General features: G+C 43.9%; 1 protein-coding gene across 1 annotated transcript; it reads right to left on the bottom strand.

Annotated features, from left to right (window-relative positions):
* Nucleotides 1–3,888: 3,888 nt before the first annotated feature.
* On the bottom strand, nucleotides 3,889–4,491 carry LOC102700383. Its single transcript, XM_015841337.1, has one exon. The coding sequence runs from the start codon at nucleotides 4,412–4,414 to the stop codon at nucleotides 4,151–4,153; it is 264 nt and encodes an 87-aa protein (XP_015696823.1). The 5' UTR covers nucleotides 4,415–4,491; the 3' UTR covers nucleotides 3,889–4,150.
* Nucleotides 4,492–13,370: the final 8,879 nt, after the last annotated feature.

A 13,370-nucleotide genomic window follows, 5' to 3' on the forward strand; every position in this document is an offset into this window, starting at 1 on the left:
TGTTTCTTCCATCCAATGACTCACGAGCCTGCCACCAGAGCGACGTACGCCGGGTAAGCAGCCGGCATGCTGAGAGAGACGCCGCCCCATCACTCCATCAGCCCATGAGGCATCAGCCCTGCAGGCTCCCCCGCGACGCTGACGCCTCGCCGCTCTGGGAACAGGAGTGGCGGACGGGACGTCGTCGTGGCCGATCGCCGATATCTGGCCGCGCGCCCGGACGCCGGACGGTTTTATCGCCGCCGGGTACGTACGGTCCACAGTTGTTCGTTGTCCCAATGCTTGCTTGGCCCACGACGGTCAACAGGCAGCAGCAGCAGCCGCCAGTCAGCCGGAGCAGCGCCGGCTGCTCACGGATAAACGTCCCTTCGTCGGAACTCGGAACGTGTGACTTTGCCGGTGCAACGATCCTGGGTCACTTGTCGCGGGAGACGTCACCCATCCGACTGGAGCGGCAGCAACATGCGCGGGAGACGTTCCACAGCTTGACGGGGACGGAGCACAGGGAGACAGGGACGCAAGGGAGGCAACCAACAAATGCTGCAAGAACACAAGAGAAAAAAAAAGAGAGATTCAGGTTTGGTGGGAGAAATGGGAGTCACGTCAGTGAATCGGTCAACAAGAAACAAAGAACCTACCTCGCTAAAACCACACATGTATACTCCAGTAGTATTACATGGTTGTTGGTTCGAAACTTGGGATCAAACCAGCCAACCGCTTACCGGCTCATGCCTTCAAACCCATCATTGTAGGCTGCAGTAAACTTAGAACAAAAATTATCAGAGTCCTATACATATTATAACACATATAATATCTTTATTTTTAACTAATAATATAACTAATATGGACTAAAATAATTAAATATTAAAATTCTATCTAAGGTCCGGTCACAAGAACGCCCCTGATTGACGACCCAGAAGATGAGCTTAATTGGTAAGCTCGGGAGTATGGTGGCCATGATGACGGGATAGTGGATGGCTGAGTAATAGGTTATTGTAATGGCATATCTGTAAATAAAAAATAATTTATGATAAAAAGTTTATAAACATATTCTTCGTGATCTAAAAAATTTAAAGATAAAAAATAAACTATGAATCAATCTCAAATTTAAATTTTGTATTATAAATATAAGCAGAAACAAGGTGCGAGTGGAGAGACGACAAGTCGGCAAAAGCTTAGGATAACGACAATTGACATGATTTCTATACCTATAGAAAAAAGACAAACCGAATTCAATTTTTGAAGGACATGAGGATAGCAAATAGCAGGGATGGCGGGCTAAGCGAGCAAGTAGAGTGGTGACAAACAAGAAAAGTGACGGCAGATGATGTGTCATTTAAAACTATAAAAATTAGAAACCTGAAAAAATAAGTACTGTTTTTTTAAGATCCTAAGACAACGAGTGGAATGTTTAACAATTCTTTTTAAAACATATACATTTTTTATCGCAATATGTAACGGCAGTTGCAAGCATCACCTAGCTGGTTATCTTTGTACTGGTGTTTGTCACGCAAATTGCACGCCCCACCTAACCACGTTATCCGCGAGAAAACACAACATAATATCATTGTTTTCACTAGTTCAACTTAGGGCCCGTTTGGTAGTGCTCTAAACTTCAGATCCTAGCTCTAAACTCTAACTCTAATGAGAGCTACTCCAATGGAAACCAGAGAGCAGATCAAAACTGTTTGATTAGCTTCGTCTGTTCCAGAACTCCTAAAATAGAATATGAAATAGATTGACAATAATAGCCTTGCGTATTATGTGTAGTCATGATTAAACCATAATTTAATTATGTTTTTTTCATGTAATTAAATATTGATAATTTTTCTTTTGAACTTCAACCACCCAACTATATGGTTATAAAATACTATATGATAGTTAAAACATAATATAAATATTTACTAATAATATATATAGTAGCATGAGTGGCAGATTTAAGTAATTACTATAAATTAATAAAGGGTAGTGGGTCTTTTGGTATGGAGTGGAGTTGTGGAGCAGCAAAAACCCAACTCTACCCCTGTAGTTCATTTTTCAGGAGCACCTCCGCCAACTCCGCTCCAAAAAAAATTAGAATCTGTACCGTTTGGCACAACTGCACCTCTAGTTAAATTGGAGTTGGAAGTTGGAGCTGTGCCAAACAGCCCTTAGCATGCTAAGGCTGCCCTACTCTCTCGACATAAAGTCAGTAACATGTGTCGAAACTGAGGATCCCCGAACTTCCACGGTGCCGTAGATCTTCAGAGAATTCCGTCACGTACGACAGTCCGTAAACCGGGACACCACGTACTGCAGTACAACTACTGCATATGGCCGTTCACTTGGGAAGTTGGTAGTTGGGGCACAACCGCCAGAGCGGTGCAGTGGGCCATAGGACATGGCCTGTCAGTGCTTGACCGAATGGGCCGTCAAGGCAGAAAGAAGGCCCACTTTTTAAACAATGGAACTTCATTAATCCAGCCTCTATGTCCACTAAGGATATACACGACTAAAACGTTAAGAAACACTTAGATTCATGCCTTAATAAGACGAAGAACACACATCCATAAAAAGAAAAAAAATATGACCTCAACGTCTTGTTTCTTGACATCCTCACTCGAAGAGTCGAAGCAACTAGGTTCAGACAAAGGAAGTCGTCTAGTCGCCACAACCCCCAATGCACCGTCGCTGCAAACCTCCACCGATGTCATCTTCATTCATTTTAGGTGAGGCGATGCCATGCGCCGCTGGTTAGCCCACTTTCTTCCATCGTCGTTCAGTCAAAACTAGCCAACCATATTTGAGCTGACGTGTCCGCTTTTGTTTCACCGGATTCTTAGGCCTTCGTCGCCTGTAGGGCCATTAACGTCATCGGGATCCTCTTGCTTCCGTCGGTGCCCACAAACTTGCTGATAACTCAGCCATCTCTCACAAAGGAAAATCTCTTCCATCCGGACTCCTAGGCCTTCACCGTCTAGGGCCACCATCACCGATGGGATCCACTTTTTTCAAATCTGTCGCCTCCTCGCCAAGATCCTTGCGTCAACGCTCAAGCCGCTGTCATCCCAGGCCACCGCCGCCACGGAGGAGGTCTTCCCCCCGGACTGACATAGGGGTTGCTTGGTTGGTGCCCTAGCATAAGAGCTTTCACTCAGATAGACACATTCAACCACAAACATATAAAATAGAATGTATTAATGTTTGACTCAGACATGATTTCGAGGACACCAGGCAAACAAGCCCGTAGGCCCCGTACTCCCAAGCCATTGCCGCCCATAGCCCATAGGGCCGCCGCTGCCTACGGGATTACCCTGTAGGGTCCCTACCGAGATGTGGCCGTCGACGACTCGACGCTCAGTCCTCAGCCGTCCCCATCACCATCCTCCGCCATGCCCGCCGCCTCCCGACTACCTCTGCTGCCGTCGCCACCCGCGCGGCCCGGCCACTAGCGGCCGCCACCGCCACGCCTTGAGCATTGCACGAGGCGTCGGCGACTCAGTCCCTCGGTAGTCATCGCGGAGGCCGGCGCCAGCGTGCGCTCTGTGAAGTGGACAGAAGAAAACAATTAAACGGGCACGTATTTCCAGCGGCGGCAGCGGGGGAGCCGGCATTCCGGCCGTGGCGAACCTGGTCCTTTTCTAAAGCCGGTGACGAGGACGCTCCGGCGGACGGAGCCCGGAGGTGTACCGAAAGCGAGCGTTCGTCGCGTCGGATTTGCTTCCGCGGCGCGCGGTTGGTTGCTTCAAACACCGTGGAATGCTTCCAAAATCAAAGGGGAACGATCGAAGAGGGTGAAGTGACCTATGAAGGGTGACCTGTTGGAACCTCATCGCGTCTAAAATTAAACCAACAGATCATCACTCCTGTGGGGAAGTTGCAAGAAAATCGATGCTTTTGTAACCTGAACATGTTTGCAACCTTAAGATATTTTTTTCCTTCTTTTCTTTACTTGTGATCGAGAGAGAAATCACTGGACATTACAAGGAGGAGGAAAGACAGCACGAGAAGAAAGAAAATCAAACGCGGCATAGTACTAAACAAGACACGAGATCAGTCTCGATCGAAGAACCAGGCCCCAACCTTCTGCACCTAGCCCAGGAACACCACCGCTTTAGGAGGAACACGTACCAAACAACACGCGCGTGAGGCACCGCCCTCTTCTCTAAGCCTAAGCACCGTACTTGTAGCTGGCGATGTCCTCCGTGATCATCTCCAGGTCCCTGGACGCCACGGCCATCGACATTGCCCGCCGGTGCCTCCCCGCCTGCATCCTCGCCGGTTGCTGCTCCGACGACGCGTCCGCCGCTGCGGGCTTCCGCTGCTCGACGCTGCCGCCGTCCGCCGCCACGTCCTCGAGGCTGGCGAAGTTCTCCGGCAGCACGAACACGCTCTGCGACGCCCTCCTCTGGTGCCGGCCGGCTCTCTGCGACATCTTGAAGCTAACAACGGCAGCAGCAGCAGCAGCAACGACGAAGACGCCTAGCTGCGACTTGGTCCGCAATATCGTTGCTTTGCTCGACGCCTTAGCAAATGAAGAAGAAGCAGCCGTTATATATAGGCTAACTCATGCACGGAAACAGTTTCATTATTTCTACTGCTGATCTACTGGTACTACAATTGTAGCTTGTACTAAATAATTGTGTGTCAGTTCCTGGCTCCCAAGTAGCATTGCATCCATGTGGAGACGTAGTCCTTTCGATTAGGATAATTTTTCTGATTAAACAAGGGGACCTGGTTGCTGAAATGGCACGGTGCTCTTTGCTGATTCGGTGCTCTACCGTCTGGCATCTCGCTAGCAAGGATCTACTGGACTAGCCGTGTGGTGTGATCGATTCGTGACTGCCTGATACAAGAGATCAACTTGGCTTCTAAACTGAAGCCAACTTGGCACGTACTGTTAACCCTGGTAGTTGACTTGGTTGGTGAGTGCAGTGTTTTTATCCATTTCCTGTACGTGTACGATGTCGCTATGAAGCTTCCTCGAGAGTAAATATATGGAATTCGTGAGGCGTATGTACAGGAATCTCAGGACCGAGCTCGCCATTTTTATTGGGGGTATTGCTTGGCTCATAAATCATTCTGACATTATCAGCAGAGAACCACGTGCTAACCGAGTAGAGAATCCACCAACAGAATCAATCGCATAATGCTAAGCAAGATCGACCACAAAAATTGAAACATGCAAGCTAGTACGGATGCCCTGATTGATCATGAAGTTTTTCCAATAACACACTTGCAAGAAATTTCCTCTCGCAATCCTTTGTCCCTGCACAACAGTATGATTCTAGTACTACATACAGGGTAGCGCTGTTACTGCCCACAAATTATTGTTAAGAAATGATCAGTTGGTTGATCAATAATCTTTTCTTTCAATCGTTCGCGCTTATCTCAATGGAATCTTTTCGTTTTCTTATTAAGAAGCGCATCACTCTGTGTGTTTTGTAGGTGCTACAACCTGATCAAGCTGGATGTTCATGCGTGCGGAAAGAAAAAGAAAAGGGTAGTTGTTAACTGTCAAAGAAAGCACCATGCATGTTAGAAGATTCCAAATTCCTGCCTCAAATCCAGCCTCACATGGGTGATACACATGGGTTGATCCCCCACGCATTGGGCCTGGGCTCCGCTCGTGTGCATCTCCAACAATTTTGCTGCAAGTCGCCAAACGAATGAAACAGGGTTTTGTGCACAGGACGTTTACGTTCTTCGTTCCGCCAAAAATTAAAGCTTGATTTGTAAATTGTAATGCGGGTGTGGGAACTGGATTGTTCCACACTTCCATGGCATAGGATACATGGTTTGGTCTGAGTACGTCGATGATCAAAATTGTGGTTGAACTGGCAGGCTGATCTAGTATGTATATTTGTGTCAGTTTGTGTTGAGAGCGAACTACTCTTTTGCCATGTATCGTGCTTCTTATGACCCGAGTTCACGAATCAGTAAGTGAACAGGTGACGGAAGACAACTTACTTTGTCTATACAATATGAACTCAAGTGTAGAAATAGTTAAATACTCAGCTAGTGTATTTCTTAGGTAATCTGGTTTTATACGAGGGGTATATGCTACCGGATCCCCTAGGAAGTTACAAAAGTATCTCTTGATCTACCTCGAACATACAAGGGCATTCCGATATATGAGTTGTTAGCAGCACTTGAGTGTTAGTTCCCTGAGAATCTTTAAAAGAATATCATGCGGAAACGGAGGTGGCAAGCTTCGTATTAGCTATTATCGAATTTTCCTTCTTGAGTGCCTAATTTCCTAGCACCTTGATCCTACATGCCTTAGCATAACCGTGCAAAGATACTCGAGCAGGATATTCAGCTTTTGGCCTTCAAAGTGTGATATCCATCAAGCAAGACGCCTTACTCAAGAGGGAAGGTGAATACCCTCCTCGGCCATGTAAGGAAGTATACACCATGGCCCCAAGGAAAATCGGATACTTTGAGCACAATGGGAAATCGAATACCTCGGGCACGTAGGGAAGTTCGGATACCCTTGGTGCATAAGCAAGGCGAACATTTGTAAGCGCTTTGGGCGAATAGAGGGTTAGGTGACCCTGTAGCAACCATGCTAATGAGAGGAGGTACAATTTCACCTTTTTGAGCTAAAAAGGAACATACTGCACTCCCAATGTTTGGTTTTAGTTTTTGTCTATTCGTATGGCTTATTAGCATCCATAAAACAATTTATAAGTAAAATTTAGCAATTTCAAAATTAAATATGGTAAATAAATTGTAAAAAAACATAAAATCAACTCCAATTTAAGTTTTAAAATTCATTTTTTTCTTACGAGTATGAACCCAAGCAAACAATCTAGATATATTTTTAACCATAGCTACCTATTTACACATGGTGACCTATCACATGTATTAGTGGTGAGCCTTATTTTTTTAGAAAAATTAACCATTTGCCACTCTTATAAGTGCAATTACTCTTATGTGTCTATAACATATGGGCCTAGATCCATATGTCATATGTCATAGACACATGAATATGACCAAAAGTTAACGCCACTCATAAAAGTGATAAAAAGTTAAGCCCAGACCCACCTGTGTGCAACTCAACCCATCTCTCCTCTATCTAGATATCCAATCCTATTTGGTATACTTATAATTAGCACGATCACCCTTATTATACTTGCTTTAAAACCGAATGGAACTGATAAAACTGAATCGACTAAACCAAATAAATCAAACGCCCACGCTATTAATGACAACTACAAGCATGTGAGTGTGATTTGGTGGTCGCGGAGTGTCCGTTATAGTGAATGTCATCATCATTGACATTGGCATCTTGATCTATGTGGTGATGATGCTTTGATTATTTTTTTTGAAAAAAATCCAAACCACACATTTGCAAATAAAAATAAAATATACATATATTCTTAGCGATCTAAAAGTTAAGGCTCAAAAATAAACTTTAGTGAAAAACTCCAAAATCAACTTTAAATTTAAGGTTAAAAATTTAAATTTTGGCTTATAAGCATAAGCAGAAATGAGATGAATGTGCTAGCATACAAGTTCATGTTTCTAACTGGTGACGGAGGTTCAACCGTTAATGGCAATTGACAACATGATCATCCACTTCCGCCCCCTGATGGCTGGTGGTAGTATAGTTGTGTTTTTTTTCTAGTTGAACATGAAGATAAAGATCATCTAAATTTTTGATAGTTACTTAACAATGCAAATGCTAAATTAACTAGTTGAAGATTTAGATTTTTTTGTGAAAAAAAAACATATTGCTTAGCAGTTCAGAAATGTTGCGTGCAAAAATAGAAAGAAAACTAAGAATGATCTAAACAATGAGCACAACCTAACTTCTCGAGTGATTATAGTATCCATGGTTCGCCAAACCACGGTAACCACGGCGATAATCATGATTACCATGTACTTCACTGGAGTTGATATAGAGACCGTTGGATACCCCTCGCTCGTTCATCGTCTCGGCCACCGTACGTACCCTAGGGCTCTCTATGTGCCATGCCCTTCTCCACGCCCATTATGGTCTTCGAGTAGGACGCTTTTCAGTGTTGCCCGCCTTCCCATCTTACCTGCCGGCAGCAAGGGTGGGATCCAACAACGAGCCCTTATGGGCAATTGGCTGGCGCGATGAGGCATGGCCGTCTTTGTTGCTAGCCATTGTGGCTAGGGATAGAAGGAAAGTGAAAAAGAAAGCAGAGAAGATTACCCTAAAAAAAAGAAAGCAGAGAAGAGAGAGGGTAATGCCGAGGAATTGAGACCCACGTTATTTTTGTTTTCCTATATAATTGACATACATGCCACATATATTTATTTTATTATATTTTATTTTAATTCCTCTGTTTCCACATAAGCATCACTTATTGATACAAAGATTTGGTAAAAAAAAAGGCGTTGTACTCTGTCAAGGGAAACAATCCTTAATTTGCACTGGTATTAGGGCATGTACAACCTAAAGATGGGGTCTGTCTCTAATCAATGATTTAGACAGATGAGCAGACAGGTCATACAACCCAGAGGCTATCTCATTGTCTGCAAGCAATTTAATGATGCACATATAACTAAAGATCAATTATAAATAAATTTATGTATACCACTGTGTGGCCGTAGAAAATGTATCAACCATAAATAATAGAAACATGGGCATTATAACATCACTAAACTGAACATTCAGACATATCGTAATATGACAAGAAGCTTAACACATGTATTGCACAATAAACTGAACAAAACAGTGCACAATCAAGTGAAAAAACAAAATCAGCTTCCGCCGCCAGAAGAGGTTTGGCTGCATAAAAAAATCAAGGATTCAATCATTACGAACACTTACAATCTACTTAACCATGTCCAAGAGAAGAGGGCAGCACAGCTAGGAGTTGGGCACGCCACCACCAAGCCGGAGAGCTGCCGCCTCCGCCGAATCCAACTCCTTCTTCAGTTTCCTAGCCCGGCCAGCATCGACATCTCAAGGATGAGGGCAGCACAGACGCGTAGGCTTCGACGAGGTGGTGCGAGTGAGATTTGGCAGAGGTCACGAGGGTGAAGAAGACGACAATGTGCAGAGGATTTGGCGGGCTGGGGATGATTTGGAGCGGGAAACTCCCGCGCTCGCGCACCCCGCGCGCGGGATCCATTCCTGTCGTCGCCTGAGGGAGATGCACCCTACATCGGTACCGTGGCTGTCTCTTCCACCTGGAGCACGGGACGGGAGCGTCGTCTCGCGAGGTGACACGGACGCGGTCGCTCGTGGAGGCAGGGAGGTATATGCAAAATTGCCTTCACACAGACAGGACAGAGACACCCGTTGTACATGTCCTTATAAGTCGAGGACACTCTATACCTAGTTTTGCGGTCGAGGAACGCAAACTCAACCCCTAATTTTTTTTCTTTTTTGTGAAATTTAACTCAACCACTAATTGAGGGACATAAGGTGAGCTTCTTCTGCTTGTGAAAGAACCGATCAAATGGGCCGCACGCCCGAAGACCATCAAGTGACTTCTTGGTGGCCCAAGAGGCCAAGAGGCCTAGACCAGCTCGGCACCGCAGATCCGACGGCCAGTAACGCCTCAGCCCCTCTCAATCCGAGCCGGGCGCACCCGGCATTTGTTGACAACTACAGCCGGTCGGCCGCCCCGGACCCGAGCGGCGGCGGCGCCAAGCCGCCAGTGGTCGCCATCTCGCCGCTGGGAGCTACGATGTAGCGGCGGCCGGCGGGGATGGCGTGGCGGACATGTAACGGGAGTAGGTTGGCATCGCTCTCGGTTCCCCGCCTTGCCGGAATCGCCGAGGTCGTCCCGCGGCTAGTCCTCGCGCAGTTCGGGGGAGCTTAGCCGCTAAGACGTATGGCGTCTCAGAGCTTCAGCAGCGCTACGGAGGTCTAGAAGAAAGCGGCGGCCTTGCTGTACGAAGGGGAGGACATGAACGGCTTCTGGTAGGAGCTCGCGCGGAGGTTCAGAGGCCCGACCACACCACACTAATCATGCCCGACGCCCTGACTCCTGAGAAGCATGGAGCTCCCTATATTGGATGGTAACTGCAATTTGATCAGGTTATATTTATTTCTCTGTGTTCCTAGTTCATATCTGCATAACGAACATTTTTTTTTTATTTGGCTGCATTTGATAGGAAACATGGAGTCGCTATAATGCGTTATGTTAAGTTCCTTTGCTCTAATGGGTTTAAATGGCAAACTCCAGAGGAGTATAATGCTGTCATTAATTCTTACAAACATCTACGTATGATATGTTTTATGCTTCAGAGTTTAGGCATGCTACCCATGGAGCTATGGATAATTATGTTAGGTTAGCACCTAGCTGATGCTTCCAAACTGTGCTCAAGAGTGTGATTCTTGTCATTGATTGGCAATTGTTGAAGATATACTAAGAGCATCTTCAAGAGAATGGTCATCTCACTTGCCATACTAAAATTTAGCAATTTTGTACAAAAAAATATCCTCCAAAAGAATGGCTATTTGATTTGCCATGCCATTTAAATAGCTAAACTTGAGTCCTCAATTACCTAATCTAGGAACTCATTCCCTCACTAGCCCAATTGCTATCCGTGGATTCCACGTGGGTGGGACCCTCTTGTCATCCTTTCCTAGCTAGTATTTGGAGAGTGGGGATGGATAGCCTCTTGGAGATGCTATATGAATTCGAGTTCCAAAACTAAAATGAATGGCTAAACTTTGATTTGGAGAGTCAAAATTTAGCTATTCTCTTGGAGATGCTCTAATAGTACACCCAGGTAAAATTGGAATAGTTTCATTTTAGACAAAGGTGTAGTCATAAGTAAACATGAACTGAGAGGCCTGAACATTGTGAATCTTGAAGGTAGCTAACCCCATTTTTCTTTTTCTTTTTTTGTTGGTGAGGATTATTTCCCAATTGTTGTTCAAGCTAAAGGTCTAAATCTCCCAATTCAGAGTTGAACCACTCCTAAAAACATGAGTTCAAACTCCTAAATCAAATCAAGGAACTTTATCTGACATGTTTTGATAGTGTCAACATTTCAGAGAGAAAGTAAAGCACCATATGGAATGCAGAACTTCTGTGAATCTTGTGGGCATTATATTGTTTCATACAAAATTTTAATGAAATTTTTATGCATTCTAGACAACGATGAAATAAATGAAGATCAAGCTTAATATAAGGACGAAGCTTCTTTGGCAATATCACCGGTTCAGTTATTCTGGAACCTGCACCTTTGAATTAGGAGCATTGCTGAAGTTTCTGCTGTTCCACGGCAGCACTGATGAAGTTATTGATTCAGTTCGTGTCAATAACCATCAAAATTCACATTAACACACTTCAATCTTCGTATCACCAAACTGCAATTCTGCAGACCCTAGGTCATTATTTGAGGGAAAAGAAGACATGTATCTAGGATCATGAAGTCATATGTTTGGTTAACAAGAAGCACCTGAATTATTTCTTCATGCTCAATCAATCTATTGAAACTTTGTAACTGTATCTATGATAACTTCTCTACTAATATGATGCATCAGAAATCTTAGTACACAATCAAATTTAACATAGTGTGAAGTAGGGTATTATGTCCTCTATCGCTGGGGCTTTGCATTTCCCAGATAACAGTAACCAAACACTCACCTGAGCTTTTCAACTTAAAAAAGCAAAAGTTGACACGACAAATACTAGTCCGCCACAAAAGATACAGTAGCCTCCACAACAAGAGCACTACTTCTGATTATTGTACTTCTGTAACGGAAGAACTTATACATGATCATGCATTCTATTAAAAGAGCTCCGGGGATAACACTCCATTACCATCTTCGCATCGAGATGAAGGAAGACCTGCCAAAGTTGTCTAGTTGCCCTACATGGCCTAGCACCTGCCTAGAGGATATCTTCACAGCACCAATCGTTGAGGCGTCGTCTTCAACACCGCCGGCGACGAAGCTGAGAAGTAGTGAGAACACTGCATGTTCTGCATGCAGGGCAGCGGTGTCAGGCCATTGTTGGGGATAGAGAGGAATCCAGGAGAAGGGTCCTCCATGGAAGATACTGTGTTTGGTTTCATTTATAGAGTGCCCATGAGGTTTCTTTCATCAAGTGGAAGCTTAGGTGGTGGAGTGCCTTTTCACAGACCCAAATGAGGTATCTTCCTTAGCATATTCCTTAGCATGTGGAAACTTTTTTTTTCTGCTCTATGCTTTGATTTGCTTTGTAGTTTTTCAAAGTATATTCCATGCTTTTGTGTGCCTTTTGGGGCCTATAGGTTTATGAATAATAATTTAGATGATGAATACTCTCTGTATGTACTGCGGTGTCTTGAGTCTTGACGAAGCATGGGCTGGAAAGTTGTTTTTGGTGGTGATCAGTGATCAGTGATCACCCAGAGCGGATCTTGCGTCATGGACCTAGGTAGCAGCTGAACAGTTTTGGCTGGCCTTGCATTGTGCCTGTCAGATCAGTTCTTTACTTGATGCACTGTTGTTGTTTATGCATGGAACTCAATACTAACCATATGCAGATTCCAGAACAAATTATTTTCCTTCTAAAAAGGGTGAGATTTTAGAAGAGCTGTATTTCTCTGTGGTGCCCTGCTGTTCTTACAATGCAAATTAGTGCGATAAATTGGCATCTGATCTGGCCTGGGCCTTGTGATTGTTGTAATCAAACTGAACTAGGCCAAGTGGGCCTTTTGCCTGCTTCGGTCTTATAACAGGGAAGTACACAAACTCCACAGCCCTCCCAAACAAGTTCTTAACACGATATTCCCTCCGTCTCGAAATTGGAAAACTTAATACTACTAAATTAGATGTTATATAAATCTGAATAGATAACATCGGATTTTTTTAAAAAATTATAACATCGATTTTTGAAAGCAACATTAACACTACCCCTATCTTAACATAGAAAAATCTAGTACTGGATGAGATATATTATAGAATTATATGAATCTAGAAAAATGATATTTATTATCAGACGTATGCTTATGGAGGTGTAGTTATAACCGATTAGTTGCAACGAATATATATTGCCAATACATTCCGTGAGAAAAATGTCGGAATGCTTGCATGCGCATATGGCAGGCACATGCATGGTGGTGGTTCTCAAATAAATCTTCAGAACATGTTGTGAAATCTTATTTGTGAAATGAACCGGATTTAATTGTTGCAAAGGTTTACATGATGTGACTCTTGATAAATATAAAATTTTGATGTATGTTTTCATATTAACAGTTCCTAATTATTTTCGGAATAGCAATTGCCAAGTTGTGGTTTCTGTTTAAACTGTTAATTTATGTGTTTAATACTTTAATTCATGCAACGGCCAGTTAAAAAAATGCTTAAGCCGATAAACGTATCTCAAAAGCGGCGTTTTTTTAGAGTAATTTTATCATCCAAGTATTGGAAGATAACATATTTTCTAGTGTAAACTTTAGCAACT

The sequence above is a fragment of the Oryza brachyantha genome, chromosome 1 (assembly GCF_000231095.2).
Source record: "Oryza brachyantha chromosome 1, ObraRS2, whole genome shotgun sequence".
NCBI lineage: Eukaryota > Viridiplantae > Streptophyta > Magnoliopsida > Poales > Poaceae > Oryza > Oryza brachyantha.

Coding starts and splice junctions, on each gene's coding strand:
- LOC102700383 (XM_015841337.1), bottom strand. CDS start 4,414: ATGTCGCAGAGAGCCGGCCGGCACCAGAGGAGGGCGTCGCAGAGCGTG.